The sequence below is a fragment of the Crocuta crocuta genome, unplaced genomic scaffold (genome assembly GCF_008692635.1).
Source record: "Crocuta crocuta isolate KB4526 unplaced genomic scaffold, BGI_CrCroc_1.0 scaffold53, whole genome shotgun sequence".
Classification (NCBI taxonomy): Eukaryota; Metazoa; Chordata; class Mammalia; order Carnivora; family Hyaenidae; genus Crocuta; species Crocuta crocuta.
Window position 1 is genome coordinate 959,310 of NW_027529432.1, and position 19,399 is coordinate 978,708.

Consider the following 19,399-nt stretch of genomic DNA (forward strand, 5'->3'; position numbering starts at 1 on the left):
AGGGCGGCGGGGGAGGGCAGAGGGTGGCCGTGGAGCGGGCCCCGGGGAAACTGGGCACCTCACCTGCTCCTCCCGAGGCAGCCGCTACCGCTCGCTGAGGGGACAACATGGAGCCTCCGCCTTCAGCACAAGCAGCAGGGGCGCGGAGAGGGGCGGGCTGAGGCGGGAACGAACCGGCCCAGGAGGCGGGAAACGGGCGGGGCCTGGGCTCCAGACGAAACCCGGGGGAGAAGGAGGGGCGTGCAGAGCGTGGAGGGAAAGAACGCGGGGTGGGTCTTCGAGGCGCGGCAGGTGNTGTGCCCGACGCGTGTGCGCGCGCGCGCGCCGCTGGCTACCTGGGGCTGCGCACTGCAGGACGGCTGTCCGTTGGGAATTGTAGTCCCAGGCTCTGAGTCGCCGCCTGCGGTCCCTAGTCTGCGCCCTCATCCGGGGAGGGGAGGAAGCGGAGGAGTGGGAAAGGGCTCGGCGCGGCTCTTCGACGACTGGACTACAACTCCCAGCAGGCCATGCGGAGAGGGGGCGGGGCGATCCCGCTGTAGCCCGGGCCCGCCAGCGAGCCTCTTAATCTGGAGACCCGACCGGGGGCAGAGGATTTGGGATAATCCACCTCGAGCCCCTACGCGCCGCGTTTGAGAAGGTTTCGGTGTTTAAGGCCCTAAGGACGGAAGGGAGGCCTCAAACCTGGATGCCGTGAGCGTCACTGGTTTTTTTAATGATTTTGACTTCACAAGGAGAGGAGGCCGTGACTTCATCACCACCAGCATCAACTTCACCCCATAATCCGGTGCCTCGCTAAGGCTGGTGGTGCAAGATCACCACCGCTCTGATAGCTAAGAAATTCCAATGAAACTCCTTACACAGGCTTTATCCAGCCTAAGCCACGGCCATGTCTTGTAAATGTCAGGTTTACAGGACCTTGCTTTGAAGCTACTTTTGCAAGCACAACCTTACTTAAACTGTATGTTGGATCAATGCAAACGCAGGTTCTCCAAAAATGCTTTTATTCACACTTCACATGTGATTGAAAAAATGTCACTTGCCACAGTTGAAGAATCTTGTTACTTTGGATTTGTTGGGATAGGGGCCGTCATCAGAGGTAAGCTGGCGGAGCTTACCGGAGGCTAAAGCATCCATTCCAGGACCACCACGACCTCTTGGTATTACCATTCCCTCATTCATTAGACAAAAATTATACTTTCTTTCTTCTGCCTCTGCCTTAACTATTATAACATACCCAGAATCTCCTTCCAGCTACCTCTAGGCCTTGCCAAGCCTTTGAGCTGTTTTTACTTCCCGAGTAGATAGGACAGAGGTGAAGCGATGGAGAGAATTCTGCCTAATCTTACCTAAAGAGACCACGTTTCGATTTCTTTCCCCCTGCCCTCCTATTCTTCCCAAACACTCAAGATTGCCTGAATACTCTCCTCGAAGCTTTAGATTTAAGAGTCTAGATCCAGGCTATTTAGGCCGGCAAAAAACTAGACAAGGACATCAAGGCAAGTGGTTACTGGGGTTTCACACTAGGTGTGCAGAATATGACACAAGTACGGGCATTATGTGGCATGCCCAGAAAGAGAGAGGGCCAAAGGCCAATGACTTGTCACAATTGCAACATACGGTGTAAGAATTTAAAATTGCACACACATCCCAGAATTCTCTAGATCCTTTCCTCATCCATTAGACTTCTTACCATCTGATTTATGTTTCAAGTAAAACAGAATCTTTTGTAATATTTATTTATTTTGAGAGACTGCGAGTGGGAGAGAGGAAGAGAGAGGGAGTCCCAAGCAGGATCCACGCTGTCAACACAGAGACCGAGGCGGAGCTCAATTCCACGACCATGAGATCATGACCTGAGCCAAAATCAAGAGTCAGATACTCAACCAACTGAGCCACCCAGGTGCCCCTAAGTAAAACATAATCTTTTCGTTTCTCCTCTCATTAGAATAGGAATTGTCTGTTTTTGTTCACTGCTGTATCTGCAGTGTTTCAAACAATGCCAGGCAGTCAGTAGAAATTAATAAATATTAATTTATTGAATGGAAGAATAAGGAAGGGATGTGAGATACCTAACACTGCTCCCTCACTCTTTGGCTCTCTCAACGGTAGGTCCCTAACTTCTGCTTTTGAACAAAATACCCTGTTCTATTTTAAGAGCTCCCAACAGAGAGCCACTGAAATCCATCCTGTCAGGAAGTGACCCGCAAACGCTGACATTACATCTGTCTCAATATATCACCAAAGTCCGTAACAGCTGCCTTTGGAACAACACAGTATAAATTATAGGATTTATAACTTTAGGATTAGTCACAGCTCAGAAAACAACTCCTGTAAACAAGAACTATGTTTTGGTGTTAGTGTCATTGCTTCTTCCCCAATAACCAGAGCCCTGAAAACAGTAGACATTTAAAATGCTAAATATTGATAATACAGATTACAGCCTGCCTTTCCCCATCTCACCTGGAACTGAGCCTGCGCTTTCCTTGTGGTTTTCCAGAAGCAGGTGACGTGTAGACATATTTGAATGGTTAAGGGTTTGGGGTCAGACCCACCTGGCTCTGAATTGTGGCTCTGATGCTTACTAGCTGTGCAAACTTGGGTGAGTTACTTAACCTCTTTGAACTCATTTCATCATCTACTGCCAAATGATTCGAGTTGTTGTGGGTTAAATGAGATGTAAGTGTTGGGCAATTATGACTGATGCATAGTTCGAGCTCAAAAATTGGTAATCGTAGTCATTCCAGAAAAGCAAAACAATGCCAGAAATACTCCAGATAACCAAGTGTTTTATGAAGCACACAAATAACAAAATTGTTTTCTGCAGTGACATCCATTGTGACTCAGGTCCCAAAGCTTTCCAAAAACAGCTTTCCAAAATTGTTATGTGCCGGGCATAGTGCTTGGCTGTATTGCTGATATACGGGTAAGACGCATTCCTGTCGTCCAGACACTCAAGGTCTTGTGGGGCAAACAGCCAAGTAAATAATTATCACTCACGGTGACTGTGCAGGGACTCAATTCAGGATTTTCTCCTACCGCCCACTCGTAAGATCCATGTTTTTTGTTTTTGTATTTTTTTAAAATCTTTTTTAATGTTTTATTTATTTCTGAGAGAGAGAGAGAGAGACAGCGTGAGGAACGGAAGGTCAGAGAGAGAGAGAGATACAGAATCTGAAACAGGCTCCAGGCTCTGAGCTAGCTGTCAGCACAGAGCCCGACACAGGGCTCGAACCCACAAACTGTGAGATCATGACCTGAGCCGAAGTCAGAGGCTTAACCGACTGAGCCCCCCAGGCACCCTGATGATTTTCTTTCTATAAACTATGCGACTGGGGTGCCTGGGGGGCTCAGTCGGTTAAGTCTCTGACTGGCTCAGGTCATGTTTGTGGGTTGGAGCCCCGCGATGGGCTCTGTGCTGACAGCTCAGAGCCTGGAGCACAGATTCTGTCTCCCTCTCCCTCTGCCCCTCCTCCACTCATGCTTTCTCTCTCTCTCTCTCTCTCTCTCTCTCTCTCTCTCTCTCAAAAATAAGTAACATTTAAAAAGTTAAAGAAGGGGCGCCTGGGTGGCTTAGTCGGTTAAGCATCCGACTTTCGCTTAGGTCATGATCTCGCGATTCGTGGGTTCGAGCCCCGCGTCGGGCTCTGTGCTGACTGCCAGCTCAGAGCCTGGAGCCTATTTCAGAGTCTGTGTCTCCCTCTCTCTCTGACCCTCCCCTGCTCACGCTGTCTCTCTCTCTCTCTCTGTCTCTCTCTCCTAGAAATAAATAAAACATTAAAAAAAAGTTAAAGAAAAAAAAGAAAGAAAGTTGGATATCAGGCCTTCAACGTGGTGGTAACACAGTAAAAGCTCAAAATCTATCAGCCGCTTCATCATTGTTATGTCAGCTAACAGCACAGCTATCTGTTTCTTCAAAAAGATACTAGAGGGGTGCCCGGCTGGCTCAGTCAGTTCCAGCCTCACATGGAGCCTACTTAAAAAAAAAAAAAGATACTAGGAAAGATCACTAGAACTTACTATTAAGGAAAGGAAGCAACATACCTGTGTATAGCATGCTATCATTTATGTTAAAAAGAGTGAATAAGGATGAAGAATGGCTCTATTCGCCCTTGCATTTGTCACAGAAAGCTCCTAACAGTACTTAACTATTTGTGTGCAGAGGAAGAGGCTAGTAGCTGGAGAGGGGTTAATAATTGAAGAAAACTTTATCATGTATCTACTCTTGAATACATATGCTCATACGTATAGGCATACACAAACTATATATATATACACACATATGAATATATTCAATGAGAATTTTTAATTAAAATATATAATTTTTTTTTCTAAGTCAGGGAAAAAAATTGGGATAATGAGATGGCCTAGAAGCTGACGTGGGGAACTAGCTATGTCACTACCAGTCCTAGAGGAACAGGGCCAAGGAATAAGAGGTCCCCTTCAGAGCCTCAGCTGCAAAAATTGCTCCAAAAAGAAATTTTTTTTTTTTGCTACACAGAAGTGAGAAGTGGCTATACTCCAGTGAGCACTTCAAAACTCCTGTCTGAGGGGCACCTGGGTGGCTCAGTCGGTTAAGCGTCTGACTTTGGCTCAGGTCATGATCTCACGGTTCATGGGTTCAAGCCCCGTCTCAGGCTCTGTGCTGACAGCTCAGAGCCTGGAGCCTGTTTCAGATTCTGTGTCTCCCTCTCTCTCTGCACCTCCCCTGCTCATGCTCTCTCAAAAATAAATAAATATTGGGGAAAAAATTTTTTTAAATACCATCTGAGCCCTTCCCTGCCTGAAAACATCTTTGAATTCGCTGAATCCCCCATATTCGCATTAGCCTGAAGAGGAAGCCTCAGGTTTTCAGTTCTGTATTACTGCCTCTCCACACTCTGGCCCCAACACATCTTTCCCATTTTACCTCCCTCTTGTTTCAATTCAAGCCCTTGGCTCTAGCCAGCTGGGCTAGCCACATCCGAAAACTTTACACGAAAAACTTTACACGGAGTCACACCCTGGATCCTCCAGCCACCACAGAAGGCTATGCAGTCTACGGGTAGCTCTAAGGCAGCCTGTGGAGGGGAGGGGCAAGAGGGGATCAAATCTAGGCCAAGTTCTGCTACACAAGCCAGCATTGAAGTGCATTGAGGACTGGGCTGGGAGGAAGGGGTGCTCTCCCGTGACTGGTCTGCCAAGAAGGAGGTCTTACTGTATACTTGCACAAAAGCCACCCCTTTGTTTGTTTCACCCCATTCTCCTCTGCTTTTAATGACCTCCTTCCCATTCCAAACTCTGACTTTGTTCTTCATAAAACCTACCGAGCCTCTACAACTCCATAATGATTCCCTCTCACTTTAAATTCCTACAATCCAGTTGCCATCTAATCAGAACACTATGGTTTTGTATTGTTTGGAGTTGTTTTGGTTGCTATCTAAGTTTTGTTTTTATGTGAGTATGTTTTTAAGCCCCAACTAGCTTGTAAGCTCATTGAAGACAGGGCAAACATTTTTTTTTTTTTTATTCCTCCACGTTTCCCAGGATCGTGTCATTCTCTCAGCAGGTGATCGGTAAACATTTGTGGAACAAATCATAGCTGCAAATAACATCTCACGGAAGAGTCAGTCTCCGGGAAGTTTACTGGTACAGCGAGAGGGAGCAGGAAGGAAAAGCAGTTTCAGGAATTGGATCTCACACACAGCCTCTTATGTAAGAAATCTTAAGAGTATGAAAGGACCACTAATACATCAGTGTCTTGATTTTTAGCTTCTTCTCTCTACTTGCAGTTACCATGAAAACAGGCTTCCTTTCCAATCAGGGACTTCAGAGCCTAGCAATCGCTGTCAGCACTAAGGACCAGCATCATCCATTTTCTTGTCAAGCGCCTAATAAAATAAATTTTTAAAGCTTATGCATTTATCAGAATGGGTAGAAAACTGGCTTGGTTATCAGACTGGTTTCTATTTCCCTTTGTCATCTAAAGGACAGACTGCTGCATTATCAACTGATGCTGTAAGTGTCAGAGTAAGATATTTGCCACGAAGTTATTTTGGGAAATATCCTCTGTGCCGTTTTTTCCAGAGCATTGCAATGGCCAGTTTTTTTCCTATCTGGGCTTTACCTGACCTTAAAAACCGTCAAGGGCAGATGTTCCACTTCCTGTTCTAGAAGATTTCCACTGGTCAGATCACTTGTCCTCTCTGTTGCTGCCTGGTTTACCACCTCCCCCTTCGTGAGGCTGCACCTCTACAGGATCTGCTGATCTTGCAATTGCCCTTCAGGTCATCGATTGCTGTTTTAGCAATCACAAGGCCTACAGTTTTGATTTTTGTTATTTCCAGTTTACATTCCCCTTTTTAAAAGAATCGTGCACAATTCAAATATTTTGGCCAGATATATGGAGAGGGCTTTGAATTTCACAATCCAACCAAAGAGGAGACCAAAAACAAACAAAAAGGAACAAAATCCAGTATAAGCTAGATATCTGGTTTCAAATAAATTTTCTGCTAAGGACTCCATTTAGGCTACGGATAAAATTCAATTATATGTATTCTGTGGCATATTCTCAAATTTTAAGACCTCATTTTCCCATCCCCCATAACCACAGCCAGGATGTTATCTCTGGGCTCTTCTTCCCATTAGCTCGGCTATTTTTTCTTCAAAATATGTCTTTTTTACTCGATAGCCTATTTGGAGGAGAGGACAACCTTAAGACCCAAGGTGGACCCCTCTCTGAGAACAGAAACAAGATAAGAATATGAAGCAGGTTCTGCGGCTGCATTGCAATGTGACCAGAATGAGTAATAGTTTTTCATTCTGTATAGCATCTTGCTCCACCTACCAAATGGGAGACCGTGCCATCTCTGCCTCATGGTGATATTACGACACATGCAGAAAAATTCATAAAGCACCTTGCAGATGGGCTTTTATCCACATTCCGGTTTTCACTTTTCATTGGCGTCACAGGCAGGAACGCATCAGACAAAAGACATCTACTCAGGAATTTATGGGAAAGACATTCTCCAGCTAATGGAAGCAAAAGAAACTTGTATTGTTAAAACACATGATCCGTCGACCCTAACACATTCACATAAAGAGTTACGAAGGAACACTAACCTGCAGGGCCCCCTCCCGCTTCGACCGCAGTGGTGGGCGAGGCTTGGTGCTGGGCCACGCCCCTCGCGTCTCGTTCCCGGAGGGGCGCGGCCCACCCCGGCCTCCCGCGCCGGTGCTTGGAGAAGCCAGTTTTGCCCCTCCTTCCCCGCAGGAGCGCGGAGGGACAGTTCTAGCGCCTGCGCCTTGCGTCGCTGGGCGCCTAGACCCGCCCGCCGCCCGTCTGGGAGCCCTTTGTGCGCCTGCGCGCTCGCCCTCCCGCCCTCTAGCCGCGCTCGGCTGAGTCAGTCAGTCTGTCGGAGTCTGTCCTCGGAGCAGGAGGAGCGAAGGGACTTCGGAGAGCCAGCTGCACAATTATTTTCTTTCCCCTCCCTCTCTCCCGCCCCACATCTCTCTTCACCCCTCTCCTGCCCTCGCTCGCGCAGCCATGGCGGAGCCGTCGGCGGCCACTCAGTCCCCGTCTGTCTCCTCGTCGTCCTCCGGGGCCGAGCCTTCGGCGCCCGGCGGCGGGAGCCCTGGAGCCTGCCCCGCCCTGGGGGCGAAGAGCTGCGGCTCCTCCTGTGCGGGTGAGGCGCGCCGGGGAACCCCGCCCTTGGTGGGTGGGGGGTGCATTGGAGTGTCAGGGGAGGCAAATGACCCTCGCCCACCGGAGGCTTCAGCCCCCGGTCACGAGCGTGTGGAAAATGGGCTAAGGGGGAGGGGAGCGTAAGGTGGTGCAAGCGGTGAGGAAATAACGGGGTGTGAGGCAAACAGGTTGGGGGCGGGGAGATATTCTAGGGAGTGGGCGTTAACGCCGAGGCAGAGCAGGTGGGGGGGGTGACCACCGTTTCGGGGGAGCCATCCGCTGCACCCGGATGGTTTAGTGGAGGATTAGAGAGATTGAGAGGATTGGGGCAGGTTGGTTGCAGGAGAAAGGGCTAGCTGGGGTTATGAAGGGATGATGGTGAAAAGGTTGCATTGCAGGTTTACAGATGGGTGTTGACATAGTCAGAAATACATGGTAGTCCCCCCAAAATAGAGAAACAGCTCTCGGTTTCCCGTGGGGGAGGATTGGGACCTTTGATGGCAACATGGTAGCCGTTTTCTAGACTCTCTTCGTGTGCTTGTGATTTTTGTGGGTGGTTGGACCCTCTAAAATGCTCGTTTTTCTGGGGCTGCGAGGTGAGAGGAGGCGCGATGAGAACAGCTCCGGGAAGATGCGGGAGGGAGCCGCCGATGGTCCAAGATGGATCCGGGGCTGCATCTGCAACACGGCCCGCTCTTCACTGGCGCGGCGTGGGGGTGGGGACGAGCCATCAATTGCTTATATATTCTAGAAGATAATAGAGTCATGCCAAGCCATCAACACATGTTGATTTCATGCTCTCTGTGGGCTATTATTGATCGCAGCGTAACAAAGGGGAGTGTTTAGCGCAGAAAGGGGGGAGGGGGAGAAACATTTAGACAAAGCAGGAGCTGGTTGAACCCCCTTCTCCTATCTCTCTGCGAAAGACTGGGAGGCAAGCTGCAGGCCGCTTTTAGTTTCTATTGTATACGCGTTCGCCTGCTGGGGGGAGCTGGCTGGCAAGCTCCCCTCGTGCAGAGATCTGCAGTGCAGATGCCTTCTTGAGGGGGGAAAAAATGCACCGTGAGCAGGTGGTGGTTCTTAGAGGAACTCAGCCTTTGAAAAAAAGAAAAAAAACCTTTCTGTCAAAGGAAGGGGGCCATAGCCCGGGGAAAGTAAGATAATTTTGCTCTGCATTTAGTTACCTTAAAGGATTTTGAGCGATTTTAAAAAATACTCCATTGTCTCCGTTGCCAGAATCTTGGGTTGATTGTTCTAAGGAGCGAAGGACTTCTGATCTTCGCTTTAAATATTCTCTGGGTGTTCTGTTTTGTTCAGATCATCTCTACACCCAGAGTGGGGCTCAAACTCACGACCCCCGAGGTCAAGAGTTGGATGCTCCACCGGCTGAGCCAGGCTGGTGCCCCTTTTCTCTAGCTGTGTCTTGAGCACTGGATTTCCGCATTTAGAGCTTTGGCACTCTGTTGGATTTTCCAGTATGGTTTTGGCCGTTTTGGTAGAAACCCTATCAAAGGAAGCTTCTGCAAGGTCAAGATTTAGCTGTACAGATAAAGGGATGAGGCAGCAAATTTAGAACCCTTGTTCCCTTTAAACCACCAGCCTTTCTCCTCCAAATTTTTGTGTTCTGGGCAAAGGTCCAGATGAACAGCAGCTTCCCTATAACTTAGCAACTTCGTGTTTTGGATTTAATCACTTGTCATTTCTTACCGTTTTGTGGTTGGCCCTTTTGTGCAGACCTTTTGATTCTTCTTGATTTTGAATTCTTGATTCACCTGCAAAATAGATACTCTGTCTTAAATTCTCATTAATCGTAGGTGGGTATTAATAGTATCTAAAAATCATTAATACAGTTTTGGTGGGCCTCATTGGTCAGGGCACTACTTGAAAAGTTGAGCTCAAGATACTGTAATGTGTAGCTTTTATTCTGTTGGAGAAGCTCTTCCCCTTGTAGAATGTTTTCTCTGTATCTTAAAGGAAATGTCCTAGGCTTCTGCATGATGAAAATAAGGTGAAGTTTGTTATTCCAAAATTTAACCTATTTAAAATGGACATTTAAAAATCTACCTCGATTGTTTAAAAAGTCTACAGTTGTTGATTGATGTCAGCCTTCAGCTTCACATTCCTCCACCAAACTTCTCCTGTTTTAGAGACTTTTTTGTTTTGTTTTATTTCTGAGAGAGAGAGAGAGAGAGAGAGAGAGACAGCATGAGCAGGGGAGGGGCAGAGAGAGAGAGGGAGGCACAGAATGTGAAGCAGGCTCCAGGCTCTGAGTTGTCAGCACAGAGCCTGACACGGGGCTCGAACCCACAAACTGTGAGATCATGACCTGAGCCGAAGTCGGATGCCCAACTGACTGAGCCTCCCAGGCTCCCCTAGAGACTTTCAAAATGTAAAAGAAGTGGTTGCTTGGTGTCCTGCAGGAAAAAGTTTTGTCCCAACTGACCTGTCTAGTAACAAACAGCCTTTAGAGATATTATTTCCTCCCTACAGGTAGAGAATGAGTGATGACACCCTCTGGTCTAGTGCCCAGGTACTAGAGCAGGCAGCAAAGTATGCTTGGAGAAGGAGGTTGAGGGCCAGAATTGGCTTCCCCGATTTTCTGCCCTTGAAGAAAATCAAAGATCGCAAAGTCAGAAATTTGAGGTTAAGGTAAAAGAGACTTAAATATTTAGTGTTTTTTCAGGAGGAGGGTTGCCGTTATTAGACGTCAAGCATAGATACATTATTTGAACTTTGAATGCTTACTGTCTTTATAGCCTTTAAAGTTCTACAGCTTGACAGAGACTGTCCTGTATTATTGCTATGAATATCATGATGCCAAAATAAAGCTGCATCTTGTGTCTGTTCTTGGAAAGTAGCTCAAAGCAAAAACAACTTGGACAGTTTTAAAAAAATAAGTTTTTGCTTTAAATATCTCTTTTCTCACTCATGAAACTTAGTTGTCATGTGTAATTTTTATGGCATCATTTTCACAGTTTATTATGTCAGTCACACGTGAGTATGTAATTTGTATTTTCCATCTTAACCCTTAGAAAGGAATCTACCTGTTGAACACTGACATTGACTGTATTATATTCACGTCACATTATCAGTGGCAGTATAACATGGTGATAAACATGCAGCTGCCGAAGCAGATAGATTTCAAGCCTGATTCTGTCTCTTAATGGTTGTATGACTTTGTGTATGTATATTCTGAGCCTCAGCAATATGACGTAGGCAAATTTGCTTTGTGCCTGTAAATCCTAACTTACTGAATAAAAGTACCTAATACTTGGTACGCTTATTTGTGGGTTGCAAACTGTTTGCACACAGATACAAAATAAGTTGAGGGGCCCCTCGGTGGCTCAGTTGGTTAAGTGTCCGACTTCAGCTCAGGTCATGATCTCACCGTTCGTGGATTCGAGCCCTGTGTCGGCCTCTGTGCTGACAGCTCAGAGGCTGGAGCCTGCTTCGCGTTCTGTGGCTCCCTCTCTCTCTGCCCCTCCCCTGCTCATGCTCTGTCTGTCTCTCTCTCAAAAATAAATAAATATGAAAAAATTTTAAAAACAAAATACCAGTTGAATTACATGTGAGAAGTCATAATCTTTCTCACAATGAAGGAAGATCTTATACCACTTTCCTCTTTATGAAAGTGAGTGTTGCAGCTTTTGCTTCACATTAATGGCTTAAAGCTACCAGCCCTTTCACTCAGCTAGTCAGTTAAAAAGGAAGAAGAGGGGCAGCCAAGGTGTTTTGTAGATAGCTTGGCATGACATTAGTGTGCTTAAGTATTGGGCCTCCAGGCTGGCTCATTCAGAAGAGCATGCAACTCTTCATCTCGGGTTCATGAATTTGAGCCCTACATGCGGTGTATAGATAAATAAATAAAGCTTAAAAATATATGCTTAAGTGTTTTCTGCAGCATTCTGACAGTAAGTGTGTTACAGTGGTCAGGGAATGCAAGAGCGCAGGAGACAGCAAGAACAGCTATGTCAGTATGTTTTACATTTGCCTGTTGACTTGGATGGTTTTTATTCCCCAGAAATAAAACGTTTCTTTTAATACTATTTTCTTTTCGAGTCACATTCACAAATAATTTAACCACTCTAATCAAACAAACCAGTCTTTCATATGTAACAGGCATACCTTAACCCTAAATTGAAATTTCTAGAGGATTGTTTATGAAATTGCTGGTAAGTGCATCAGTGTTTTTTAAATTTTTATGATTTTACAGATGGTCTGAAAACAAAATAAAATGAATATTATTGCTTTTATCGCATTCTGTGGTAAGGAAATTAAATATTCATCCTGATCTAGGACTCACTGGTTTTATTTGAGGGAGAGAGAGGGACTCACCTCTTTAATCCTAGTGTTTCAAACACTTGTAAATGAAGTTTAGTAGTGAGGGAGTTGGTGACATGTCACTGAAGGTTAGGGAAAGTAAAGGTTCCCAGGGTTTTTTTGAGGTGGTTTGTTCTATAGAAAAGCACTTCTCTTTAGCAGTAATCCTAGAATTTACCATTTTTGTAATTCCAAGTGGAATTATAAAGGCTCCCAATAAATCAATAATTACACATATTCTATGTACTTAATAGTTTGTGTTCGGCTTTATTGTTAATGATGAATTTTATAACTGCCTCCAAAACTGTATAGACTTGTGAAAAATATGTAAACTTCATAGTAAAGCTTTTTTGATAAAAATTATCAAGTTGATATCATGTTTATATAATTATCTCATTCAGAAGCTGCCCAGGAAACTGACTTTTTATTCAGTTCTTTTATTACAGTTGTTAATACTAGAATTATTTTTGGTCATTGAGTATGTTAACAGAGGTTTTAAAAAATTGTATGTTACACGTAAGTTTAGCTATAATCAGTATTGCTTATGATTGCATCATTGAAGTCTTTTACTGCATATTTGTGACTTATGTAAGACCTGTTACTCTGTGATACTGCAGTTTCAGAGAGAATCTCTTTAAATACTGTATCGGATTTGTGTTTCTGTCTTATTAGGAAGGGGTGTAATTGTCAGAAGGTAGCCTTCTCATGATTTTTTTTAATTTCAAAGAAATATACTTACCTATTTTCTCCAGTCAGCTGTTTTATTTCTCCCTGTAAGCACATCATCATAACCTAACCAGGAGAGGCTGTTGGAGCTTTCTGACATGTTCCTCGTTGGCACCTTGCCCTTGAGGAAATTGAAGGGTATCCTGGAAAACTTTTTAAGCAAAACTGATACAGAGGCCCTTTTGTCCTGTTACCTGAAATTATTTCAACAATGGAAAGTGTCTTTTACATAGGAGATAGAAATAGTTGATTTTTATATCTTTTATTTGTGTACTGCTTTATAGTTTAAGCTGTGCCATACGTTAACTTAAATGTTTAAGCATCTAGTAAAGCTCTTTGGGAGATAGGCAAGTAAAACAGATCATCTACATCTCTGGAGGCTACATTCAATAGGAGAAAGACTTGTATTAAGTCTGTCTATGACCTAGGTAGTGATATAAGCCTCATTTTACAGGAATCAGGCTGAGGGAGATTAAGTGATATGCCTAAAGGTTTGTTGCTGTAAAGTGGAGAGTAGGATAAAACTAAGGGATTGAGGGCCCAATTCAGTTCTCTTTCGAATATACACATTGCTTCTCTTTAAAATTTGAAACAACATGTGATCAAAGTCTTTCGGTCACCCTCTTCATTTTAGTTATTGGTTGAACTTAAAAACTTTATGACTGTAAAACTAACTTGAATTTAAATAAATAAATTTTTAAAGAATTTAATTTTTGGTCCCATGCTTCCTAAGCCATGTGCCTTATCGTTCTGCTTTTCCACAGAAACTTCTGTCATGCACCAGTTATTTCCCACCTTCTTAAATCCAGTGGCCACTTCTCAGTCCTCATCTGAAATGCCCTATCAGCAGCTTCTGGTAAAATCGATCACTTGATTCCTCCTTGAGATACTTTTCCTATTCGTCTTCCACAACACCACATGCTCTATCCTGGCTGCTCCTCCCTTGTGTCCTTTGCTAGTTCTGCTTCCTCTCCTCCTTCTCCTCCAGCTCCACCTCATCCTTCTATTTCTTTTCTTTTTTTAGATACAATTCACATAATATTAAAAGCATCGTATTAAAGTGGTGTTTTGTATAAACCCAAGGTTATTTAGCCATCACCACGGTCTAGTTCCAGAACATTTTCATCAGCCCTAAAAGAAACCCTGTACCTGTAGCAGACCCTCTCCATTCTTCCCTTCGTTCCTTGGCAACCACTAATCTCTCTGACTGTGGATTTCCTTATTACTGGGATTTCATATTGCTAATTCTCTCTTTTTTTTTTTTTTGGTCTCCCCAGCTTCTAAAGTTTAAAGTGCTCTAGGGCTTATTTCTCAGAACTTTTCTCTGTGTATTGGTCTCATTTATGATAGCCATCTTGTGGTTTGAAACACCATCTGTAAATTGGTGACTTCAAAAACTTTATCTTCGGTCTTCATGTCTAATGGGCATCTCAGACTTATTCTGTCTAAACCTGAACTCCCAATCTTTCCTTTTATAAGTCTGTTCTTCTCCCAGTCTTCTGCATCTCAGTAAACAGTCTTGGAGTCCTCCTTGACTCCTTCCTTCATATAACTATCAGCAAATCCTGTTGATTCTACCTTCTATATCCAGTGTCTGACCATTTTTCTCCACCTCCATTGCTGTCACCCTGGCCCAGGCTGCTGTTGTAGCCCTGCTGGATTATTGCATTTGCCTCCTTTATACTTTATCCCTTGCCTCTTTTCAGTCTGTATTCTATACAACAGCTGGTGTAAGCCTGTGAAAAACATAAGTCGGATCATGTCACTCATGGGCAAATGCTTCAGTAGCTTCTGATCACACTCAGAGTCACTGCCAAAGTCCTTAGAGGGCTTTTGAGGCTTCATGATATCCGGCCTCACCCTCCCCCTTGCTCACCCAGTTTCAGCCACACTGGCTTCCTTGCTGTTCTCACACCAGGAATACTCCTCTACCTCAGGGTCTTGTTTGCTGTTCACTCTGCCTAGAATGCTCTTCCCCCATATAACTTCACAGCCTTTCACTCCCTTTCTTTAGGTCTTTGACCACCTTATCTACATTGCACAAGAAAAAACACCTTATAAGCATCCGCTGCTTTATTTTTCTTACCATCTGTCTTATCTGTCATAATCTTACTATATGATCTGACTTATTTTGTTTATTGTCTGTCTTCCACACTAGATGCCAGTTCCATCAGTGTAGAGATTTTTGCTGTGTTATTCACTGCTCTCTTTCTTGTTGTTTTTTTTTTTTAATGTTTATTTATTTTCAGAGAGAGACAGAGAAAGAGAAGAGGGAGGGGGAGAGAGAGAGAAAATCCCAAGCGGGCTTCTCCCTGTTAGCACAGTGCCCAGTGCAGGGGTTGATCTCCGGAACCATGAGATCATGACCTGAGCCAAAAATCAAGAGTCAGATGTTTAACCAACTCAGCTACCCAGGCGCCCCTTCATTGCTCTACCTCTAATGTCCAAGCAGGGCCTGGTACAAAGCAGGCCAGCAGGTAGTTTTGGATGGGCAACTAATTGTTTTAATCAACTAAAACTACTCCTTGGTTTATAATAGGTTCAGTAAATATTTATGAAATGAATGGTTGGAGAAATTTTATTCCCAGAAAAACATGCATATAAACAAAGTACCACATAAGCTTTCACAGAGTTCATGAACTACTACAAAATTGTTCATAAACTACAGATTAAGAATGTTTGGTTTTTGGAAATTGAATTACGAGTTTTGCAAAAAACTTATTCCTATAGAAATTGATATACCCACGTAGGTGCTAAGAAGAAAGTTTGTACGTAAGCCCATAAAATCATATCTATAATAAATATATCTTGTGTTTAAGACTGGCTTCTTTATGTTTGGACTTGAGGTGTGTTTCACTAATGGTTTTAACCCAGAAAAGTCTCTTTTTTATAACACTTGGATGCCACATTTTGGTGTGGCATTTCGAATGAGGATTCAGTGGTAGGCTAGTCTGATGTGTCAGGATTTTTAAATGTGTTAAAATAAGTTTAATTTCCATCTCATTCCTTAAAAAATATGAGAGTTTGGGGGTGCGGGGGTGGCTCAGTCGATTAAGCGTCCGACTTCGATTCAGGTCATGATCTCGCAGTTTGTGGGTTCGAGCCCTGCGTCGGGCTCTGGGCTGGCAGCCAGCTCAGAGCCTGGAGCCTGTTTCAGAGTCTGTGTCTCCCTCTCTCTCTGACCCTCCCCTGCTCACGCTGTCTCTTTCTCTCAGAAATAAATAAAACATTAAAAAAAATTTTTTTAATGAGATTTTGATTCAGGACATTGATCTTGAATATTATTTGGAGAAGGGTAAGACATTTCTAAAAATAAATGTAGTGCTGTGTTAGAAATTGGGTCATTAAAATATTTGTAACCAATTTCCTGTTTATACAGTCCATTTTGTTTCTTTTTGATAGACTTTCTGTGTTTCTTTTGCAACAAGAGTTCTGCTTATTTTTCCTCTTGGATTGCGTATACATTTATTCCATAAATGTACAAAGAAGGCCTTCCAACTCTTTTAGTGTTCTAATGGAAGACTTATAGTAGGAAGTGCTTAGTGACTTGCTACCAGAGAGTACAGTATGGAAGGACTGGGGAGAAGTACTACCTAGAGAAACCTGGCAAACTCCCTCAACCAAGGGATCAAGGTTAACATCTTCAGTGATAAGTTATATTGATATACCATGTACTCTTAATATGTTAGAAGGAGGGGGGCGCCTGGGTGGCTTAGTCGGTTAAGCATCCGACTTTCGCTTAGGTCATGATCTCGCGGTTCGTGGGTTCGAGCCCCGCGTCGGGCTCTGTGCTGACTGCCAGCTCAGAGCCTGGAGCCTGTTTCAGAGTCTGTGTCTCCCTCTCTCTCTGACCCTCCCCTGCTCATGCTGTCTCTCTCTCTCTCTCTCCTAGAAATAAATAAAAATATTAAAAAAAAAAATTATGTTAGAAGGAGGGCCCTTCACCTCAGTTGTAGTCTTTCCCAAAACTCCAGTCTAACCATGAGAAGAACATCTAAACATGAGACAAACCCAAATTGGTGGACATTCTGTAAAGTATCTGACAAATGCTCCTCAAAACTGTCAAGACCATCAAAAGCAAGGAAAGTCTGAGAAACTGTCATAGTCCAAAAGAGACTAAGGAGACATGAAGACAAAATGTGATACAGTATCCTGGATGGGATTTTGGAACAAAAGAGGGCATTAGGGAAAACTAATGAAATGTATCAGTGTTAGTTCATTAATTGTAACAAATGTACCACCATGTTAATGTAACTTGTTAACAAAGGAAGATAATGAGTGCTGGACATAAAGTAATACTCTCTACTACCTTTGGGCCTTTTCTGTAAATGTAAATTTATTCTAAAATAAAAAGTTTGATGGGGCGCCTGGGTGGCTCAGTGGGTTAAGTGTCTGACTTTAGCTCAGGACAAGATCTCACGGTTCGTGGGTTCGAGCCCCACGTCGGGCTCTGTGCTGACAGCTCAGAGCCTGGAGNNCTCACGCTGTCTCTCTCTCTCTCAGAAATAAATTTTTTTAAAAAAATTTTAAAAATAAAATAAAAAGTTTGTTTTAAAGAAAGCCTCAATCATGAAATCAGAATTGCTTTGGGAGAGGCAAAGAAGCCTACTTTCACTATTTCTCTTCAGTAATACAGTAATAGCAAAAATGAAAGGAGAAAATGGCATAAAGTTTGGGGGGAAAATTGGTCTACTTATCCCTGGAATTCTGATAGGAGAGGGTATTAGTTGGCTTAGTTTTAGCACTTCCACTGAAATGATACGAGTTACCATCAGGAATTGTGGTCACGAGAAAGAGTAGAAAGACCTTTTCGAGGAGCCTACTTTCATAGGCAAAAAGGAAAACTCTAAGCTATAAAAAGAAAAATCTTTTATTTTACTGTTAGATGTTTGAAAGAGCTGATGAATTTCTAATTTTTTTTAGATAAAAATTTCAAATACTGCTTTTCCATAAGTATTGAAAGATGCCTTCTAACCTTTGCTTCTCTGTCTAAAAATACAGTTTGTATTCTGCTGGTGTTGAAGGACAGCTGTCACTAAACTAAACAACTCGTTGGAATAATATTTTTACTGGGGGTTAGAAAATTCAAACAATGAGATTTATTTGGTTTATTTTCCCCTGATCTAAATCAAAAAACTTAAGTCTGATGTACAGTCCACAGCGCCTCTCTTCCTATCTCCTCTGCCCCCAGCAATATCTAGCACAGGCTTGGCCCAAATTTGAAAACCTACACTAATGTACCCTTTTGCTCTCTTTACTCCTGTTTTTCCACTTCTCACCCACTCAGTTTGCTGCTAGGGAGAGAAGGGTTAAAAGGTAAGGGGACAAGATCTTATTTTACTGGTCTGATGAAGTTTTAAAATATAAACTGGACTAGTAAATTTCCAGAAGGTATCTGACATATAAGACAGGTGATCTGACTGGTAGATAGAATTATATAAAAAGAAAGGCACAGACTTTCAGGAAAAGTATGGATTTAAATACTGATTCTGACACTTAGAAGCTTCAAGTTTTCATGTTTTTGTTTTTTTAAATCTTAAGTGAGGTTTGTAAGGATTTCATTTGGTGTGTATAGAAATATTTAGCTCAGTGTCTATCAGACATTCAGGACTTAGTAAATGGAACGACCTGTTTTCAAAGTGGCATGATTTTTGTGTGTGTGTGGTAGTTTTGACAGTTGCAGGTTAAAGTCTTAAGAGGATTGAAAATCTAGTGTGAAGACTAAAAAGATTATTCACTAAAGTTTTATTGGAAGATGTGTTAGAGATCCCATTTTAGGGATTTCTCCTTTAAGTTTGCTTATTTGTTCCCTGTAAGGAGAGGGGAATTAGAATTTTATAATTCTTGAAAAATGTATGTCTATAACAAAATTTAAGAAAACAAAAAATACAAAGAAAATTAAAAACCCAGCTAACAATTACTATTATTGCTTAATGATAATGTTCAATTTAATTAATAGCATTTGATAGTTAAGATCACCATTCTTGAGTTTAGTTCCCTGTGGCGTAAACATGGACTACAAATCCAGTGTGGTTTTGTAAGTTAGAAGATCTCACAATATTGTTGCAAACTGTACTGGTTATCTGTGTTTTTGTTTCAGAGTAGATGCTACCTATAAGAATTTGTATGTTAAAATTTTCCATTAGGAGGGGGTGTTAGGTAGAGGTGGATAGGCAAGTTCACAGGATCTTTTTTGGCAAATTGTTACTGGTTATCTGTGTTTTGTATCAGAGTAGATAATATGTATAAGAATTTGTATGTTAACATTTTCCATTAGGAGAGAGTGTTAGGTGGCTGTAGATAGGCAAGTTTACAGGATCTTTTTTTAGAATTGGGTTTATTTAGCATTTGTTTTTTGTTTATTCAGATTTAAACTCATAATCTGGCAGAGATTTAATGTTGAAGGTAAATGCATATAGGGATGAACCCATCTGGAAACATCAAAGAAACCTATAGAAATGCTTGCTTTAAAAAGAAAGATGGGTGCCTGGCTGGCTCAGTCAGAAGAGTGCACAACTCTTGATCTCAGAGTCATGAGTTTGAGCCCCACATTAGGAGTAGAGATTACTTAATTAATTAACTAATTAATTAAAGGAGAGTTTTTCATTTGTATCGGTAAATGTGATGCTTTATCTTAAGATGATTATAAAGCAGTGAGTCTTAAGTCTGGTCTGGAGTTACTGAATTACTACT

General features: G+C 42.9%; 2 protein-coding genes and 1 long non-coding RNA gene across 4 annotated transcripts in view; 1 reads left to right on the forward strand and 2 right to left on the reverse strand.

Moving 5' to 3' along the window:
- ATL3 (atlastin GTPase 3) overlaps positions 1-421 on the reverse strand; it is a 48,942-nt gene extending 48,521 nt beyond the window's left edge. The window contains exon 1 of one of the 2 annotated variants that reach the window (XM_077759694.1): positions 336-421. Coding sequence is in view for 1 of the 2 variants with exons in the window: in XM_077759695.1 (XP_077615821.1) it covers positions 64-109 (46 nt within the window). In the remaining variant the exon portion in view is untranslated. Of the gene's footprint in view, positions 1-63; positions 287-335 lie in introns of those variants that run through there. The other variant, XM_077759695.1, reaches the window with a different exon arrangement.
- A 5,169-nt stretch (positions 422-5,590) lies between these two features.
- Positions 5,591-7,303, reverse strand: LOC144227911 (uncharacterized). Its single transcript, XR_013334069.1, has 3 exons — positions 7,099-7,303; positions 6,824-7,008; positions 5,591-5,867 (listed from the first exon to the last, which is right to left on the reverse strand). It is a non-coding gene; the product is annotated as an uncharacterized LOC144227911 (long non-coding RNA).
- A 49-nt stretch (positions 7,304-7,352) lies between these two features.
- RTN3 (reticulon 3) overlaps positions 7,353-19,399 on the forward strand; it is a 59,824-nt gene continuing 47,777 nt past the window's right edge. Inside the window, exon 1 of the mRNA XM_077759693.1 lies at positions 7,353-7,661. Within this exon, the coding sequence (XP_077615819.1) occupies positions 7,523-7,661 (139 nt within the window). The 5' untranslated portion in view covers positions 7,353-7,522. The remainder of the gene's footprint in view (positions 7,662-19,399) is intronic.